Raw genomic sequence first — 21,901 nt, forward strand, 5'->3', positions numbered from 1 at the left:
TTTTACATCCGTCCAATGGGTGTCAGGTTCCTTAACTGATTCCAGATCAGATTCTGTATTTTCTGCTGATGTTAGTCTGTGTTTGAAGTCTGAAGGCTGGTTCTCAACTCTCTTCCTGTTGAAACAGGATTACATGTATATATATGACCTGTGAAATTGACGTCAACTCTGCATGCTCAGCCACACAACCCTGCTGCCTTTAACACATAAAAAAGGAAATGCACTTAAAATTTATACTCTGACTCTGAGAAATGATATGGTTCATTGAGCACTTTGCTCAAGGGCAGTTCCGGTTATCTGCAGAAAAAAGGATTTTTTTTTTCAGCAGTCACATGATGAAACTCTAATGGGAGTGCGGCCACTTAAAGATCATTTTTGAATTTTAAAAAGAGCTTTTGCCTGACAAGACAAAGTGCTTGTCATTTCAGATATACAGTTTTGAGTGGTTTCATCGAGTGTTTTTCAAATGATCTGTGTAATTTAGCAAAGGCTTCGGAGTGTCATCATTGACCACATTTATATGCATGTGAAAATTTCTAATTGGAATTTGCCTATATTTCACATGCATCACGAAAATGTACAGCCATAGTGTGATATTGTGCTTATACAACAGTTCGATGGCACAAGTGTGTAAATACATCAGAAACAACAATGGAGTGTCTTTAAAAACGCTCTTTTGTGCAGGAATGCTTTTTGAGTTACGTCCTTCCGCCACGGATTCAAATCTCAGTTTGACATTTTAACAGTTGAGCCCAGGCCTTTAAATTAAATTAGAAAACATCACTTTAGAACCAGTAATGAAGGAACGTTGAGTTGCTTTATTAAAAGCGTATTGTATTACTGTACTAAAAGCTGTGTATTATATAGAGTAGAGTATTATGAGAGAGAGATGGACTGAGGGAGTGTGATTACCTGCATCTGATACAGCAGTCATTCTTCAGTTCAATCTCATATTCACAATAAAATATTAGTTTGAATGTCTGGAGAGGAAAGCGATATCTTTGTCGTACTATCCTTTGTCTGTTAAGACCGATTTCCAATGACAGCGGAGATGACTCTTTCAGTATAAAAGTCTTTACTGCCGACTCACTCAAAAACAGTCTCTTGTCATCATCTAATGCCGAAACAATGTAACTAAAATCACCATCACGAACACAGTGTTTATCAATAATAAATACTATTATTATAAACTATTATTATATTATATAAAATAGGATTTATTGAATAATAATATTTAATGAACAACAACAGCCGTCATAAAAGTCACTAGGTAATTCAGTCAAAAGTACAAAGGCAGCGCTCTGATATACAGCATTAAGTTTACATAAAATATAACATAATGAGATTTTGCCCTCTGCCAAAACTGTTTGCTCTGGGACAAATAACAGATTAATAAGACTGCCTGTTAGATTTATCTGAATAAAATTATATCACATGTTTAACAACTATAGGGACATCAGAGCCAGTGGCAAATTCCAAAAGATCTGCCTGAGGTAAGGCTGCTCTCAGCGGGTTCATGAGAGCTGAATGGCTGCTGATGCCCCAGAGCACACATCTCTAAAACATTGAAGCAAATTTTCAAATAGATGTTATTTTTATTAACAAACCATATATTTGAAGTGCATTCTTCCCTAAAAACTACTTTCTGTGAGACAAAAACAGTATTATTTATTAATTATAGTAGATGGAGTTCCAGTATATCGCACTCTTCTCAGCCAATCAGATTCGAGGACCAGAAAGAACTGTTGTATAAACTTCAGGTAATATAAACTGTAGCAGGTCATTCGCTAATGCAAGCAGGTTATTAGTTGGATCACCATCTACAATATACCAAAAACCAGCATGACCACATTAAACTGGCATTACCAGCTGGTAGCTGGTTTGTTGCTGTTCCAAGAGATTCTACCAGCTTGTACCAGCAAATGACCATCTTGGATTAGCTAATGATACCATAAAGCAACCATATTCCATATGCCACCCTTAGTTGATTTTTCAAACAGGGAGAACATAGTCAACCAAAACATGATGTTCATGTGGTCACTGGTATATCTCTGTAAAGGAAGAGTATTGCCTTTTGAGTTAAACATCAAGTAGCCTTGATACTGTGGAGCAATTCAACCGCTGCTCTTTTGTTTCTCGCTATTTCACCAACGGGCACACTTAGACTACTGTCTAGATGCTGCATCTGTCTTGAGGATGTTATGTCATTGATTTTTAAGCGTTTGTTCCATTAGAACATCTAGATGGAGAGACATGAGCGGGTAAGATAGCTGTTCTCTCATTTAGAAGGAGAGGACAGCTGAGTACACACTGCCTACAGCCTCACTACAGCGTCCAAACAGAGAAATGACGAAGCTGCAAATGAGAACACAGCTATCAGCCGTAATCAACAGGGGGAACCCTTTTGCATTTCTTTCCCTCGCCTTCCTTTTTCTCCGTTCTCCATCTGAGTGCAGTATGATCCACTTTGGCTATAGGTAAAAAGGTTTTAGGCACAGGGCCAACATTAAAAGCTGTATCATAGACACATTGCACTGAGTAATTCACTGACCTGGCATTAGTTTTCCCATCGATCCACGCTGTCCCCTTCCTTTCCTCTTCTGGCTTGCCTCTCGGGGAGCATTTATTGCTGAATCTATCATTTTTCTTGAATAATAACATCTCTATTTTAGTCTTGAGGAGAGCTTGCAATGTTATGAGGGCTTGCATGAGAAAAGTGAGAACGCTTCTGGTTGCTGCAGAACCAGCACTTCAGTGAGACGATTTGTTTTGATTTTTCTCTTCTCTGTCTCTTTTTGTCACAGGGACCTTGCTGTGATTGTGGCAGCCATGGCGTATAACTCATGGTTCACCAAACTTTATTGCAAAGACTTGCGCATTGTAAATATCTTTTTATGACCTTCTCAATCTCCACTGTGTCTAAGTTCTGTTTTGTTTTTCTGTTTTTGTTTGTTTCCCCTTACAAAATAGTTTGTAGTACTGTGTTACCAGGGTTGTATCTACAATGCTGTTTTGGAAAATAATTTGATTTATTTGGTTAAACACTACCATTCAAAAGTTTTTGGACAGTAAGATTTTTAGTGTTTAATGTTTTCAATGTCAGAAGTCTCTTCTGCTCACCAAACCTGCATTTATTCGATTCAAAGTACAGCTAAAAGAGTACAATTTTGAAATATTTTTACTATTTAAAATAACTTTTTCTATTTGAATGTATTTTAAAATGTAATTTATTCCTGATTTCAAAGCTACATTTTTAGCATCATTACTCCAGTCACATGATCCTTCAGAAATCATTCTAATATTCTGATTTGCTGCTTTATTATTATTATGTTGAAAACAGCTCAGTAGAATTTCTTTAGGTTTCTTTGATGATTAAAAAGTTCTGAAAAACAGCATTTATTTGAAATAGAAATCCTTTGACATTATAAATGTCTTTATCATCACTTTTTTTGATCAATTTAAAAAATGTAAAGCATCCTTGCTAAATAAAAGTAATAATTTCTATCATTTCTTTCCTTATCATGTAAAAAATACTAACTCTAAGCTTTTGAATGGTATAGTGTGTAATGTTACAAAAACTTTTTAATTTCAGATAAATGCTGATCTATGGATCGAAAATGTACTGTTTTAAATATTGATAATAATAAAAATAATAAAAATAATAATAATAAATGTTTCTTAAACAGCAAATCAGCATATTTGAATGATTCCTGAAGGACCATGTGACACTGAAGACTAGAGTAATGATGTGGAAAATTTAGCTTCAAAATCATGGGAATAAATTACATTTTAAAATATATTCAAATTGAAAACAGTTAGTAAAAATATTTTAATAATGTTACAGTTTTTGCTGTACTTTGGATCAAATAAATGCAGAAAAGACTTTAAAATCTTACTGTTCAAAAACTTTTGACTGGTAGTGCATGATCGTAGCACTTTAATACCTTTATTTATGAATATGGTATTCATTCATTACCAGTACGTTACTAGTAGGGATGTGCCCGAATAGTGAATTTGTATTAGGAAAGGCACAGAAAACAAACACAGCTTTCTATGGACATGGATATAAATGCGAAAGAAAGCACTGAAATATATTTTTTCTTCTCGTTTGTATTTATTCTCTTTAGGGGTTTTGTAGTACACAACATTGTCTTTCTGAACACGGTCAAAAGTCAAGAATAATAATGATTATGTTTTTGAAGGAGTCACTTATGCTTATCAAAGCTGCATTTATTTGATGAATAACAGAGCTCAAGAAACATCTCTTGTTATTATCAATGTTTTATTTTTGTATTAATTAATATTCATTCATTCTGGAAACCATGATACACTACCATCCAAAAGTTTGGGGTAAGGTAGATAAAAAAAGGATAAATTAATGCTTTTATTTAGCAAGGATGCATTAAATTGTTTAAAAGTGAGAGTAAAGACATTTAGAATGTTGAAAAAAATCAGTTTTAAATAAATGCTGTTATTTCAAATGTAAGTTTGCACAAAAATATTGCACAGCAAAACCAGTTTTCAACATTGATAATATTACGAACCATTATTAATAATTGACCACCAATATTAAGTGATAACTGTGCACCAAATTAGCTTATTAGAATGATTTCTGAAGGATCATGTCACACTTAAGACAGGAGTAATGATGCTGAAAATGCAATTTTGCCATCACAGGAATAAATAACATTTTATTTGTATTAATATTTCACAATAGTACTGTTTCTACTGATTTCTGATCATATAAATTCAGCCTATTTCAAACCGGTAATGTATATATAAAAGTCTGTCAATATACATGAGATTACAGTCATAATAGTGAGTTGAATTCTAGTGCTTTTCTATTTCTCTCTCACACGCCCAGAGTTCAGAGGTCGTCGAACAGATTCTGCACACAGTCAGCAAATCCAGCAGTCTGGAGGAGCTCACGCTGGAAAACGTGGGCCTTAAAGCGTGAGTTATAAATCTCTCTATTGCTCTCTTTCTGTTGTTCATCACTCTGACCACTTTACTCTCTTTCTTTTCATCTAAAGGTTCGTTTCTTGTTCTGTCACTGTCATTTTCCCCTTTATGCCATTCCCAGTCGTATTCCCCTGCCACATCTTGCCTCCGTATTTCATCTGTGTCCCAGAGTGCAGTACTTTGTATTGCGGTTCCGTTTCTACTCACTTTCTTTCTGTCATTTAGAGATTTCCCACAGAAAATGGCCACTGCCCTGTCAGAAAACCCAGCATCAGTCATACACTCCATTAACTTGGCCCACAATACACTGGACAACCAAGGTACATGCATCAAAGTCTTTCTTTTTCTACTATACCTCTCTCTCCCTCCCTCTCTGTCTATTTACCTGCCTTTGTCTGTTTTTACACTTTCTGTATCAGCATGTGCATCTGCTATTTCTGTCTCTGAGTGGGTGTTTTTTTTTCTTTCTTGTCTCTGCTTTGCTGACTTATTGTGTTGTATCTGTTGCTGATTTAAAAATGGCTTTTTCTACTTTGTGTTTTTTGTGTAATTGTTTATATACTGTACAGTATTTAGGGGAGCAAGTAATATTAACGCTACCAGCTCAACTATATTTGTTAATAACGTGGCAGTCAAGCCGGCCAGTATAGTCCATGATGGGTGTCCTGTTTATTTATACATTTATACATTCACACTTCCCCTTTTTAAGTAGCTTGAGTATCATTAGCTGCTTTTTGTCAGTAGCTTGTGGTGTCAAAGCAGCTTTCCCAACACTTGTATGTCCTCTATATGCATCAGTGTCAGACTTCAGCCGTCATGCCTGACACATGTCATTGCCTATCAAATCACAAGTATGCATGTGTGAATGTAACTACAACAATGTCAGCGTTTGCTCGAAGGTGCATGATAATATGGCGTGTGTAAATTGGTCTGTGACTGATCTAATGTTTGTGAATGTATATTTCCTTACAGGGGTGTCTAACCTTATCCAGCAGGTGTGTCGGCTCAGTAAAGGCTTGCGTCTGCTTAACCTCTCCAAGACGTCGCTCTCTTCAAAGGGTGTGTGCAGAAGCTATTTGTCCCTAGAGGTTTAGCGCCCTCTGCTGGTTAAATCTATAACAACTATCCCATAATTACCGCTCACATAGAAGCATGTAAAGGTCATGTGAGATCATGTGTCCAGTTAGGTTGTCTCTTGCTGGTAGATGCCTTAACTAAAAAAAAAAAAAAAAACTTACTTTGAATATAATAAATAAATATTTGTAGGTAAAATTATAAATATAAATGTATACATATATATAAAATTACATATATATATATATATATATATATATATATATATATATATATATATTATATATAAAATTACATTTATAATAAATAATTAAATTATTTAATGTTTGTTATATTTTTATGGAGGGCTTTAACTCAAAGATTTTTATAGTTATGGAAAACAAATATTTATATGTAATAAAACAAACTGTAAAAAATATCAAATATTAACTAATATTAAACATATATTTTGATATAACAAATCTAAAAATATATACAAAAAAATAAAAATGTATCACACATATCTTTCCATATTTTTATACTTTTAAAAATTTAAATTATTGAAAAAATTATACTTATTAATATTATTGAATTTGATATATTTTATATTTTCACTGAGGGCTCTATCTCAAAGATTGTTTTTGTGTGCTCAGAATAACTTGCTAAAATATAAACAAAAATATTAACATTTTTTTAATAATTTTTTTTCTGCAATAATTACATACCCAAGATATTTGTAGTTAAAATGGAACAAATCTTAATATAATGTGCTCAAAATAACACTTAAAATAAAATGCTTAAAATAATGTTCTAGCGTTAGTGTTTACATTTTAAATATTTAATTAATTATATTACTATATCACTTAAAATTACATTAATATTTGTAGTTACAGTTAAACAAATCTACTTATATATAATACACATGTAAAATTATGTGTTTGTTATATAAACAAATATGATATTTATTTGTTATATATAAAGAAACATAAAACAAATATTCATATGTAATAAAAATATTAAAACAAACATTAATATTAAACAAATACTAATATATATTACAAATCTAAAATGATATAAAATGTATATAGTTTTGTATTTTTATACTTATTGTTAAATATTATACTTATTAATATTATTATATTTTTATTGAGGGCTCTATCTGAAAGATTGTGTTTGTGTGTTCTGAATAACTTGTTAAAATATAAACTAAACAAAAATATTAAAAAATGTATATTTTTTCCCCTACAATAATTAGATTTGTAGTTAAAATGAAACAAATCTAAATATAATATGTGCTCAAAATAACTTGCTCAAAAGTGATCTAGTGTTAGTGTTTACATTTTAAATATTTAATTAATTATATTAATATATCACTTAAAATTACATTAATATTTGTAGATACAGTTAAACAAATATACTTATAATATATAATACACATGTAAAATTATGGGTTTGTAATATAAAAAAATATTATATTTATTTGTTATATATAAAGAAACAAAACAAATATGTAATAAAAACAAACAGTATAAAATATAAAAACAAACATTAATATTAAACAAATATTCATATATATTACAAATCTAAAATGATATAACGCATATATAGTTTAGTATTTTTATACTTAATTTTTTAATTATATTATTAAATATTATACGTATTATTAGATTTTTATTGAGGGCTTAATATTTGTAAATGTTACAGTTAAACAAATATATATGCAATACATAATACACATGGATAAAATGATATATGTGTATGTAATATCAATCAAATAATATATTTATTTGTTATATATAAAGTAACATAAAACAAATATTCATATGTAATAAAAAACAAACAGTATAAAATATTAAACAAATATTCATATATATTACACATATAATTTTGTATTTTTATACTTATTATTAATCATTGTACTTATTAATATTATTATATATTTTATTGAGGGCTCTGTCTCAAAGATTGTGTTTGTGTGCTTAGAATAACGTGTTAAAATATAAACTAAACAAATATATTAACATTATTTATCATTTTTCTGCATTAATTACATGCCCCCGATATTTGTAGTTGCAATTAAAAAATCTATAATATATAATACACATATAAAATTATGTATGTGTATGTAACATTAAACAAACATAAAATTCAGTAATATTACAATTTAAAACAAATATGCATAAATAATAAAAACAGTATAAAATATTAAAACAAACATTATTATATATATAAAGTATAATATAATGTATATAAACAATATGTATAAAAAATATATATATATACATTTTAATAACATAAATAAAATGTAAAACATTAAACTAATATTTATGCATAATAAAAACAAACAGTATAAAAAATTAAAACAAACCTTAATATTAAACAAATATTCATATATAATACAAAACGTGAAACATGTATATAGTTTTGTATTTTTATACTTATTATTAATTAATATACTTATTAATATTATTATATTTTTATTTAGGGCTCTATCTCAAAGATTGTGTTTGTGTGCTTAGAATAAATTGTTAAAGTATAAAGTAAACTAAAATATAAACATTATTCATCATTTTTTTCAATTGATTACATGCCCCTGGAAAAAAAAAGAAAGAAAGAAGAAAAAAACAGCAACAATAATTTGTCAAGCCGCAGTCTACAACACACGCAGGCCATAACAGATCTATCTAGCTTACCCTGCTTACAATCTCTGTATAACATCTGAGGCTGTACAATAACAATTCTCACTCTACTGATCTAGAATCAGCTACCTGTTCTTTCTAAAATCAGCAAGATTATCAATGGATCAGTTGCATCTGACTTTAGAGCTTCAGAGTCATGACCAAAGAGCCAGTCTTCTCCTAAAGAGCCCAGACTCAATTACCAGCATCCTTGGCTGCTTCCAGGGTCTGCTAAATCTCTGGTTTTCTCTTTCAATCAATACAGTTTTAAAACCGAGTGGATAGATGGATAGCCTTCTAACACGCGCCATGAATCAACATCCACTCGAAATAGCACCCATCATTAATCTTTATTTTTAATCTGATTTGTGACAACTTCATTGCAGAAGTTTCAACTTTGAATACAGAACTTAGATGAACTTGTGCCATCAGAGAATACAGCTCATTTCAAATCGAGGTGTTTCATTTTGGCATCTGCCACATCCGTTTGGGATTTATAGTGAACTTTGAAGTAAAATCAGCATCCTATCAGCAGTAAAAACAGAATTTACACATCAAAAAACGAACTACAGCTACCATAAAAGCAAAAGCGAAGACTACTGGATCATGAAAGGTTGCAGTGGTTAACATTTTGATGAGTAAATTCCTCCTTTTAGAGACCGCAATGGGATGTTTTTCTTACTCCCTGGTGAGAAAGCGTACTGGCTGAGTTCACTGGCAAGCTGCCACCTAACTGAGCTAGTTGAGCTCTCTTTTTGTCTCATGCTACAAAAGGCAATCACAAGCATTTTCTTCATGTATTTAGAAGCTAAATGAAAATCCACCCTGCTTACAGAGCAGCATGTGTATGCTGTTGTGGTTTAGTGGTTTAAAGTCTAAAAAGTCTGAAACCACAATGAAAATCCGGGATTCGAAATCTAATTTAAACCAGGAAATACAAAGAAATTGTTCTCAATTTGAAAAAAATATGTATGTTTGTGACAATGATCATGCAAACTCCTTTGTATCAACAATCAGAGAATTTAGCCTGCATTAATGCACACAATACTTTTATTATGCTCAAATCATGCTGGAGAACATGACTGTCAGGTTTTAAATACACTTGTGAAGGTCATGAAAGCAAAAGGACGACATACCAGGTGCTGCAAATATCAAAGACAGATTTTTCTCCAATTTCACTAAAATTGCATCATTTGATCATTTAATTTGTAATGAAAAAATGTCTTTTATATATGCAAAATTTAGCCTTTCTTTGTCTTTCTTCCCAGGTGTCACATCTCTTTCTCAGGCCCTGTGCTCTAGTGATGATTACTCCAACTCTCTTCTTCATCTGGATCTGAGCAAGAACCCAGGGATTCTGTCTGGAGAAGATGCAACGGTTAGAACCTGTTTTTATCTCACTTTTACTTTGAGTGTTCTTTATTAAGCTAATTATGTCTATAAGCTTAGGTTTAACTTCCCTAGTTACAAACCGCTCATAAATTAAACCGGTTAAATGTACACAATTACTACAAGTTAGGTACACTTGGGCCAGTATGTATTTTAAATATTTAGGTATTTGCATTAAACTACATTTGATCATATAAAAGAATCTCTAATAAAAAACTGAAAATGCGATAACTTATATAAATGGAAAACTTAGTATTGTAGTGGTTAGTGTTGTACTGCAGCATTAAATATAGATATTTATATATAATTGAATATTTACATATTTTTGTGTCTATTTTATATATATTAGTGCTGTCAAATCGATTAATCGCAATAATCGCATCCAAAATAAAATATGTTTGTGTGTGTATTTGTATACAGTTGTCAAAAGTCAAAAGTTTACATACACCTTGCAGAATCCGCAAAATGTTAATTTTACCAAAATAAGAGGGATCATACAAAATGCAGGTTATTTTTTATTTCAGTACTAACCTGAATAAGATATTTCAATTAAAATACGTTTACATATAATTCACAAGAGAAAATACTAGTTGAATTAATAAAAATGACCCTGTTCAAAAGTTTACACACACCTGATTCTTAAAGGTTGTATTGAAGAACAGCAGAGAGTTTAACTGTTCAGGACAAACAAGGGACTCGAGGAACAACTACCACTAAACAAAAAAACACAGCTGTGGATTATTCACAACAACACAGTATTAAGAATCAAATGTATGTAAACTTTTGAACTATTCAACTGTTATTTTCTCTTGTGGAATATATGTAAACATCTTTTATATGAAATATCTTATTCTGACCAGTACTAAAAAAATAACATGCATTTTGAATGATCCCTCTTATTTTGGTAAAATAATTAACATTTTGCAGATTCTACAAGGTGTATGTAAACTTTTGACTTCAACTGTGAATATGCACAGTACACACACATTTATTATGTAAACACAAACTTTTAATTCGGATGCAATTAATCGCATTTAACAGCACTAAATATATAATTTATAGATTTTCTTTCTCTCTGTGTGTGTATAACACAATAATTAAAGTACATATATTTTAGATGTGTAAGTTTTGTCTTCATCATAATTGACTTAAAATATGTGTATTTTTAAGCTTTGTCTTCATCATTGGGTCCATGAGTTAGCTTCTTACAAAGTTTTCTGGGGTTTTGCTGTCTTTGTGAGGACCACCACACGAATGCTGAAAATAACTCACACATACAGAGACGGGTACACAATGTACACATACACACTGCTATTAACAGCCTCAATACCCTTCCTCATTGTAGAATCTGTACCTGTTCCTGGCACAGCCGAACTGCCTGGTGCATTTGGACCTGTCAGGCACTGACTGTTCCGTAGACTCTGTAAGTTGACAGTGTGTCACATCTTTCTAAATTTGTTATTGCCAAAACTGCTTTTTACTTGCCGTGATTTATGCCATCGCACCCAGGATGGGAGACAACAATTTGTCTCTGATTTCATATTGATATTTCTGTCACATTTAATGGTCCTAAATTGCAGAATTATACTAATGTTCGTCATTCTTTTTCTGCCACTCTCCTTGCCTCACTCTCTATTTATTCCTCTCTGTTTTCTGCATCCTCTTTCCATTTCCTCACAGTTATTTGGAGCTCTGCTGCGGGGCTGCTGTGCCGATCTCTCCTACTTGAACCTGTCCAAAAACTCCTTCTCTCACAGGTGAGCTAAACTGCCTCCCACGAGCTCTCGCATGATAATCTGTCACGTTTGAGTCAGCCTCACAGGTGAGCTAAACTTGCCTGCTGCAACCACGCACATAATCACGAGTCAGGTTGACTCATCTCAGTCAGTTCCTCAGGAAGCACTTTTCTACTGCTTTTAAATGAGTTTAAGGGTAAAAAGTAGAATCCTGCTGGAATGTACTACTGTATATAAAACTGAAGAGAGTTTTTCACAATTCTGACTTTATAAATCGCAATTGAGAGTTAATATCATGCAGTTCTGAGAAAAAAGTCAGTTATGAGTTTATATCACGCAATTCGGACTTCATTTCTCATAATTGTGAGTTTATATCTCACAGTTCTGACTTTATGACTTGCAATTGCAAGTTTATATCGCAATTCTGAAAATCAGAATTGCGAGATAAAAACTTCAATTCTGACTTTTTTCTCGCATATGAGAGTTTGTATCTCGCAATTCTGACTTTTTTCAGTATTGTGTGATGTAAACTCACAATTGCAAGAAATAAAGTCAGAATTGCGAGTTTGTCTGCGGGACAAAAACTCACAATTCTGAGAAATAAACTTTATTTCTCAACATTGCAAGTTTTTGTCCCGCAATTCTGACTTTATAACTCGCATTTGGGAGTTTATATCACCCAATTCTTAGAAAAAAGTCAGAATTGTGAGTTTATATCAAGCAATTCTGACTTCATTTCTCAGAATTTTGAGTTTATATCAAGCAATTATGACTTTATAACTCATAATTGCAAGTTTATTTTACAATTCTGAGAAAAAAAGTCAGAATTGCGAGATATAAACTCGCAATTGTCAGGTTGACTCATCTTTTTACTGCTTTTAAAGCATTTTTTTTACTGCTTTTAAATGAGTTTAAGGGTAAAAAGTAGAATTCTGCTGGAATGTACTACTGTATATAAAACTGAAGCTATACAACCTTAAAGCTTAATGTCTTTGCACAGGAAAAAATATGTACTTTGTCTTGTTTTTCAGTAAAAATATCAAAACATCATTTAAATAAGATATTTATTTGAGATGCAAGTTTATTTCTAAGATACACTACCAGTCAAACTTTTTGAACAGTAAGATTTTAAGTTTTTTTTAAAAAGCCTCTTCTTCTCACCAACCCTGAATTTATTTGATCCAAAGTACAGCAAAAACAGTAAAAATCTGAAATATTTTTACCATTTAAAATAACTGTTTTCTATTTGAAAATATATTAACATGTAATTTATTCCTGTGACTTTAAAGCTGAATTTTTTGCACCATTAATCCAGTCACACGATGCTTCAGTAATCATTCTAATAGTCTGCTTAGTGAGGTTTATAAATTAAAAACAGAAATATAAAAACTGTAGTTCAAAATATTAATAAAAACTGTAATATTATCTTAGTGATACTAAAATAACACTGTGCAGACCAATATAGCTGGTTTGTCAAAGCTCTAACCAGTTTAGACCAGCCAAAAGATCAATATCAAGTCTACTCATACTTTTTCTGATCAAACATCTATCTAGACCAGCTTGGACTTGTTAGTAGCCAGAAATGATCGGCTTACCAGCTGGATTCGGCTACCATCAGAGGCTGGTTTTAAATGGGTTTCCCAGCAGGGATGAGTGCCTGCAGAGATACAATATGAGTTAAACTGGGACATGAGTGATCAGATAGCGCCGATGAACCTGCATGTTGCACAGATGGTAATACAGCTACTATAACAGCATAAGAAGAAAACATGTTTCTGTATAACAAAACTGTTTCCAAAAATGAACTGATTAAAACATTTGGAAAAACAGCTTGCAAATTAAATAAACAATGTTTTTTTATTCTAACAATAATTTAGTAGTTATAATTAGCTTTACGACACAAGTCTATGATGTTGCAAGGAAATGTGCCTGCGTGCGAGAAGAAGCTGTAGGCTGAGGAGATATTGAAAAAAAAAAAAGATCCATCTTCCTGTCTTACTCCCTCTGAACCCAAACAGCAATTCCATCTCCCCTCTCGGCACGTTGATGGCATTATGAGAAACTCTCTGAAAAATGAGGCTAATTTTAGCTGAACTTATTGTTCAAATTGGAAGGTTTCTTCATCCTTTGCACCTCCTGCAAATGTGTTTGTTCTTAATTGGGTTTGAATTTGCAGAGGGATAAGTTGAGGATGATTGGGTGTCTGAAGATTGAAATAGTCTTGCGTTTTGGCTGTGTTGGGATTGAAGTACTAGCTTACTACACACTGAATGCTTGCAGTGCAATATTGTTTATGTAATATTTGTTGAAAATAATTAGTGTAACAGAACGACTTGTGCAGTACGCTGCATTGTCACATGAGCTCATAACTTTCTTTTATTAATCCAGCTTTGTGTGAAAATGTATTCACATTTGGCAGTCAAATACTAAGTAAAAAAGATTGCAGTTTTTTATTATTTCCAGTTAGGGGTGTGTTATATATATCGTCTACAATAATATCGTAATTGTTGTGTAAACCATAAGCAATTTGACATTATCAAGTATATCGCAAAAACCAAACAAAAATACACCCACATTTAGATTTCCCCAAAATTCAAGATAAGGGAGCAAAAATATGGAAGCTCATTTCTGCCACTAAATAAAAAAACAAAAAAGGTTATTTTAACATTTATATAAACTTGCAATTGTGAGTTATAAAGTCAAAATTGTGAGATGTAAACTTGCAATTGCGAGAAATAAAGTCAGAATTGCGTGATGTAAATTCACAGTTCTCACTTTTTTTGTCAGAAATGCATGATATAAACCCAAAATTGAGAGAAATGAAGTCAGAATTGTGAGATAAAAGCTTGCAATTCTGACTTTTTTATCGCATATGAGTTTATCTCACAATTCTGACTTTTTTCTCAGAATTGCATGATGTGAACTCGCAACTGTGAGAAATAAAGTCAGAATTGTGAAATAAAAAACTTTTTTCTCGCAAATACGAGTTTATATCTCGCAATTCTGACTTAACTCCCAATTGTGTTTAAAAAATATGGAATTTTGAGAAAAATGTGTGCTTTTGTCTCGCAATTCTGACTTTATAAATTGCAATTACAAGTTTATATCATGCAATTCTGAGGAAAAAAGTCAGTTGTGAGTTTATATCACCCAATTCTGACTTTATTTCTCATAATTGTGAGTTTATATCTAACAGTTCTGACTTTATAACTCGCAATTGCAAGTTTTATCACAATTCTGAAAAAAAAGTTGCGAGATAAAAAAAAACTTGCAATTTTGACTTATTTCTTGCATATAAGAGTTTATCTCACAATTCAGACTTTTTTCTCTGAATTGCATGATATAAACTCTTTCTTGCAAATGCGAGTTTATATCTCTCAATTCTGACTTAACTCCCTATTTGTAGTTTTGAGAAAAAAAGTCAGTTGCGAGATGTAAACTTGCAATTCTGAGAAAAATTCTGATTATTTCTCTGAATTGCGAGTTTATTTCTCAGAATTGCGAGTTTTTGACTTTATAAATTGCAATTGCGAGTTTATATCATGCAATTTTGAGGAAAAAGACAGTTATGAGTTTATAACACGCAATTCTCACTTAATTTCTCATAATTGTGAGCCTATATCTCACAATTCTGTCTTTATAACTTTATAAGTTTATATCAATTCAGAGAAAAAAAGGCAGAATTGCAAGATAAAAACGTGCAATTCTGAAATTTTTCTCTCATATGACAGTTTATATATTGCAATTCTGACTTTTTTTCTCAGTATTGTGTGATGTAAACTCACAATTGCAAGAAATAAAGTCAGAATTGCAAATTTGTCTGTGGGACAAAAATTCTAAATTCTGAGAAATAAAGTTGCCATTCTGAGAAGTAGTCAGAATTGCGACTTTATTTCTCAAAATTGTGAGTTTTTGTCCCACAAGTCTGACTTTATAACTTAGCATTTGGGAGTTTATATCACCCAATTTTTGTCCTTATGACACCCTCTTCTTCCAGGCCCTTCACAACACACGTAAACAATATTATTGGAATCTTCTGATATAGTTTCACACAGAAACAATATTGTTGGAATCACTTTCAAAACATTTTTTTCTAGCTGAATAACAATTAAAAAGATTTAAAGCAGCAGATGACAAAACTACAGTGCTCTTATAAACAACAGAATGTTACCATGCATTAGTGTGAACGCTAATATAGTTGTAATTATAATTCTCCTTATAGTTATTGCTCTAGGCCTTTAATTTTTGCAAATGTAGTGACTCACTGCATATTGTGCTCAGCATACATAGTATACACTGCAGCAATATTATGTAGTATGTTAATATGCTATAGGGAGCATGGCCTCTTTTTCCTAGTACTAATTTCATTCTTTCACAAACTCCCACCTAAACTCCCACACATGCACACCCAAACACTGCACACATGGGCACCTCTGTGTGAGGTGTGTGGGCATGTGTATGTGAGTAAATCTGGTTACGCCAGTGCCATGTGAAGGCAGCAATGTAAATCTGTTTGAGCTGATAAGGCAGAGAGCTCATGAATATTAAATGGGAATGTTCCCTTAACACTCTCTGCACTTGTTAACACATTTACGCCGCACATTCTTCCTGTCTCTCTCCTTCTTAAATGATAATGTCACTGTCAAACGCAAAAATGTTATCATGGACTGTCATGTTTTTAGCCCCCCAGTATCCCTCACTGACTTTCTCTCTCTCTCTTTTTCTTAATTTCCCCATCTGGTTTTGTCCCCTCCAAATAATTGTTTGTTTGCAATGACAGCATGCTGAACGTTGTTCAAATGTTTAGCACGTAATAGAGATACAAACGACTTCTTTTCTAATAAGCCACAGGGTATTCTTTTGAGCCCTTGTTCTGGCGTATTGCTCAGGGCTTTGTGAAGTGTGGTAAGATGTGTTTTGGATAAAAGTCTGCCCTTCTTTTCTGTCACGCTTTTAGGAAAGTAAGAGAGACACTTCCTTCCTTCCGTCAGTTCTTCAGTTCAGCGTTCAGCCTCACTCACATCAGTCTGGCGTCTACGAAGATGCCTCCCGACGTTCTGAGGTGAGCCCGGACTGCACTTAACCCTGGCTTAGCTAGTTTAATCTGGCTTAGTTGATTCCCAGCACGACCTAGCTGGTGCTTAGGTGGTTAGCCAGCTGCTCTCCTAGTCTGATCAATTTACATACCAGCTTTTCACATTCTAAGAGACAATCTATCCACATTAGGCTGGTTTAAGCTGTTTTGATATGATAACCCAGGTCACGTTAACTCAGGATTTGGTAGAGCATATTATGAATCATGCTATCCTGTACTGAACTGATCCGATTAAAGGGATAGTTTACCCAAAAATGAAAATTCTGTCAATAATTGCGCACCCTCATGTCGTTTCAAACCTCTAAGTCCTTTGTTCATCTTTGGAAGATTCTTTTGGAGAGCTTTCTGACCCTGCATAGATAGCAACAATAATACCAAATAATGACTTTATTTAAGAAAAAAATATTCTTGTAACTTCCTAAAATTAAGGTTGAACCACTGATGTCACATGGACTATTTTATCAATGTACTTACTATCTTTCTGGGCCTTGAATGTGGTAGTTGCATTGCTGTCTATGCAGGGTCAGAAAGCTTTCAGATTTCTTTAAGAACATCTTAATTTGTGTTCCAAAGATGAACAAAGGTCTTATGCGTTTGGAACATGATGGTGAGTAATTAATGACAGAATTTTCATTTTTGGGTGAATTATCCCTTTAATAATATCTATCATTCAGGTGCTGTATGTTCAAGAGATATTGTAGTTCCCCCCAAAATGAAAAATCTGTCATCATTTACTCACCTTCATGTCGTTCCAAACATTTCCTTCTTTCTTCTGCTGAATGCAAAAGAAGATATTTTAAAGAATGCTGGTAACCAAACTGTTTTGGTGACCATTGACTTCCACTGTATGGCCGAAGAAAAATCATTTAGCAAATTTATCTTCTGAGTGTAGATGTTGACACAAGCTTCATTTTTGGGTGAAGTATCTCTGTAAGCGCAAAAATCATTAGTTATCACTGCGGTTTTCAAATATACGCAGTCTTCATCTCAGCATGTAGGCAGCAGTGAAATCAATCTGAACATTTGGAGTCATTTTTCACAATTTTTAAAGGCAAGCATATTTTTTAATGTAATATGGATCTGAAGAGCTTGCTGAATAGAATCAACCACATTGCCCCAAAAGGTGTAATGTAAAAGTAAAGTAATCGTTTTTGAAAAACATCGTAAGCTAAACTGACCATTTTTATTATGTTAAAAACAGTTGTGCTGCCATGCTATGTTTTTCAGGATTCTTTGATGAATAGAAAGTTTAAAAACAACCGCATTTACTTGAAATTTGTTGCGTCATTACAGTGGATATTACTATTAAAGAGCAAGTCATATGGTTTTTTTAAAGTGTCCTAATATTGTGTGGGAGTCCCCTACAACAGGTTTAAATGCATCTAAGGTCAGAAAACATTGTGATTTTCTCAGAATATACATTTTTACAGTCATTTGTCAATGATTTTGAAACGATTTGTTTGAATCTATTTTGAGCGTAATGTCTGTAAACCCCTCCCTCTTATAAGCCTACTCTTATACTCTGCTCTGATTGGTCAGCTGGCCAATAAACACATTATGGTAACAGGCAGAAGATTCGAAGATATGACTCGTTAAGGTGATTCTGAGTCGACGCTTTCATTTGAGAGACAATATCTTTATGTATAATGCTTTTTTGATTAAAGGAACACTCCACTTTTTTGGAAATTGGACTTTTTATCCAACTCGAAATCCAAATTCGAAATCCATTCAGCCGTTCTCCTGTTCTGGCGATATCACTTTTAGCATAGCTTAGCATAGATCATTGAATCCTATGAGACCAATAGCATCACGTTCAAAAATGACCAACGAGTTTCGATATTTTTCCTATTTAAAACTTGACTCTTCTGCAGTTATATCGTGTACTAATACCGGCGGAAAATGTAAAGATGCGATTTTCTAGGCCGATAAGATTAGGAACTACACTCCCATTTCGGCGTAATAGTCAAAGAAGTTTGCTGCCATAACATGGCCGAAGCAGGCACAGTAATATCACGCATCACATGTGCAAATGCTAACCTAGCTGGGAACTAATTTCAGGTGCTGCGTGATATTACTCCGCCTGCTTCGGCCATATTACGGCAGCAAACTTCCTTGACTATTATGCCGGAATGGGAGTGTAGTTCCTAATCTTATCGGCCTAGAAAATCGCAGCTTTACATTTTTCGCCGGTATTAGTACACGATATAACTGCAGAAGAGTCAAGTTTTAAATAGGAAAAATATCGAAACTCGTTGGTCATTTTTGAATGCGATGCTATTGGTCTAATAGGATTCAATGATCTATGCTAAAAGTGATATCGCCAGAACAGGAGAACGGCTGAATGGATTTCAAAACGGTAAAACTCAACTTATTAACTCCAGGGGAGTTGGAGAATGAGCCTATTTCCAAAAAAAAGTGGAGTGTTCCTTTAACAACTTTGAGGACCATGTCACAAACTGCAAAAAAGGTATTTTTCGAAAACCAATATGACCTGCATATGAAAACTATTGTGTACTACAAAGGAAACACAAACTGCAAATCATACTTTTTTCCTGTTTGGATGTATTCCATAAAGGGTTAACAATTTCAAGTGTGAAAAGCCTACTGGAAGGACTCTCTGGGGATTCATTTCTAGTTTTAGAGCTTTGCGCCCCTAACTGAGGTCAGAATCAAGATGTTCACGCAGCTGCTGCTATTTTAGGAAAGCCAGAATGTTTTCAAACGAAGCATTTCAAACAGGGTCATACCTCTTCCCGGCTCCCAAACACAAACGGAGCGCAAGACGGGCTGTCACACCCAGCTGAACACCTGATTTTAGCTCTCTTCTGTCAACAGCACCGGCCCACACCAGAGGAGTCGAACTAATCTCTAAGCTCTTTTCCCCTTAATCCTTTAAGACCTGCGTAACGCTTTGACGGTGTCCATATAGACCTTTTCTGATTTGATTTATTATGGAGATCAGCCATGGAAGCACATAATAGAATGCTAAATCTCTTCAATGAAGCATGTAATGCTGTCAGTAATGACAACGTTCCTGTGTTTGTTCCCTGTCACTTCCACAGGGCTCTGTTCCTTGGGCTTTCATCCAATCCTCACATCACTGACCTACACCTGGACATCAGCGGCTGTGAGGTACTCCATCCCCCCTCATTGTGGACCTAAATCTGGCTTGAGCTCTATAAATGCCTGTCTTTCTCGCTGTTGGCTCTAGCCTCAATCCTTCAGTCTGTGGTCACTCTACTGTTTGTACAGATATCTCGGCTACAGAATTAGTCACACGGAAAACCTTTCAAGGTTTCTTTTGAGAGTGCAATGTGTGTTTATCTCTGTGAGGCCTGCTTTTCCTTATTTTGACCTCACAAAATCATTTTAAACAAACTATTTCAACAGCGGCTTTTCTCAAATCTCTGTAGTGTGGATTTGAAAATAATTATAGATAGAACTATGTATAGAGGAGACTAAGGATAGTTGTCACACAGGCTATACAGTACAGTATCTAAGCAACTAGGTTTTATCAGTATATTTTGAATACTGGCCTCAGGCCAAGGGATTTATATTTTATACAATTTATTATTTCCATTTATTAATGTTTGCTGGTTCATACATTGTTTTAATCTTGTCTAATAAACTTTTTAATTAAAATAAAAAAAATAAATGTGCATGTTGAATGCAATGTAAGTCGCTTTAGATAAAAGCATCTGCCAAATGCATAAAATGTAAATGTTAATGGCAGGTTCCTTTGTGACAACTTACCCCACAACAGTTTGTCTGTTTACGAGTTTTTTTTTTTTTTACAGATTTTTTTCGTTTTGTTGTAAAGTTCTGGCTGCAATATTATTTTTGTAAAAGTAGGAAAAAATAAGTCCTAAATGGGCCTAAAATAGTCCAAAATTGCTCCAGTATGCACTGTAAAAGGTGATAAATGTGCAGAGCCTTTTTTTAGTGGATGAGTCATTCAGGATCTACTTTATTTTTGAAGAAAATGCTAGGGCTATTTTAGAATAGCAAAACAATTTTATCCATAATGTACCTTATGTGCCTGCACAGAAGTTGACCTTCAAAAAATAAACTTTGAGAGATATTTACCTGGGTAAAAAGTGACAACTAGCCCCAAAAAAATCATTAATTTCTCAACCTAATGCACAAATTAAAACACAAATTAAAGTATTTTTGATGAAATCCAAGAGCTTTCTGACGCTGCATAGACAGCAACACAACTACCATGTTCAAGGCCCAGAAAGGTAGTAAGGACATCGATAAAACAGAATTGTGAGATATAAACTCAGAATTGTGTATTTATTGTAGATAAAAAGTTCAAATGTAACAAATTATGGTTTAAATATGAAAATGCATACAATGTATTTATTTAACAGAAGCAATCGTGTATTAAGGTCTATTTTATCAGTTCCCTGAGAATCTAACCTATGGCCTTGGTGTTGCTAGCACCACTTTCAGTTGAGCTATCGGAAAAATATGAGTGCATGCTAGCATAAATTTTACATGTTAGAGTCTTTGAGTGTTCGCTCTCTCTTTTTCATTCTCTCCGTTTGTCTGCCTCTCAGCTCAGGTCTGCTGGAGCAGGGATAATACAGGACCTATTCCCCAGAGTCTCCTGCATCAGCACACTGGACATCTCAGACAACGGTGAGACATCTAACTGTATAAATGAAAGGAAGCTTTTGTCTGCTCCCAGCGACCTTCAGCCTGTCTCTTTCCCCTCAGTTGCATTTGCTTCAGTCGCTATTGACTCTGTCTGTACATTTCTCTGTTCATTTCAGGGCTGGATGCTGATCTCCTGTGTGTCATTCCTGCCTTCTCCAGACACCCGTCCCTCAAACACCTGCTGCTGGGCAAGAACTTTAACATCAAGGGCAGGTACTTGTTCCCGGACTGAGAGAGGCAAACATCAGAGAGCAGACAGTGATATATGTGTACATTTATTTGTTTGGCAGAAGCGTGCATCCAAAGTGACTTACAAACAAGCATTT

The 21,901-nt window shown here is 33.5% G+C and overlaps 1 protein-coding gene across 4 annotated transcripts in view; it reads left to right on the top strand.

The window, feature by feature from the left end:
• Positions 1 to 21,901, top strand: part of carmil3 (capping protein regulator and myosin 1 linker 3) — an 85,139-nt gene that overhangs the window by 28,473 nt on the left and 34,765 nt on the right. For all 4 annotated transcript variants that reach the window (XM_073849558.1, XM_073849559.1, XM_073849560.1 and 1 more), the window contains exons 9-19: positions 2,805 to 2,880; positions 4,865 to 4,953; positions 5,188 to 5,282; positions 5,935 to 6,021; positions 9,962 to 10,071; positions 11,428 to 11,505; positions 11,763 to 11,839; positions 16,776 to 16,880; positions 19,976 to 20,045; positions 21,476 to 21,557; positions 21,692 to 21,788. In XM_073849558.1, the coding sequence (XP_073705659.1) occupies positions 2,805 to 2,880; positions 4,865 to 4,953; positions 5,188 to 5,282; positions 5,935 to 6,021; positions 9,962 to 10,071; positions 11,428 to 11,505; positions 11,763 to 11,839; positions 16,776 to 16,880; positions 19,976 to 20,045; positions 21,476 to 21,557; positions 21,692 to 21,788 (966 nt within the window). The remainder of the gene's footprint in view (positions 1 to 2,804; positions 2,881 to 4,864; positions 4,954 to 5,187; positions 5,283 to 5,934; positions 6,022 to 9,961; positions 10,072 to 11,427; positions 11,506 to 11,762; positions 11,840 to 16,775; positions 16,881 to 19,975; positions 20,046 to 21,475; positions 21,558 to 21,691; positions 21,789 to 21,901) is intronic.

This window comes from Garra rufa, chromosome 10, assembly GCF_049309525.1.
Source record: "Garra rufa chromosome 10, GarRuf1.0, whole genome shotgun sequence".
Taxonomy (NCBI): Eukaryota; Metazoa; Chordata; class Actinopteri; order Cypriniformes; family Cyprinidae; genus Garra; species Garra rufa.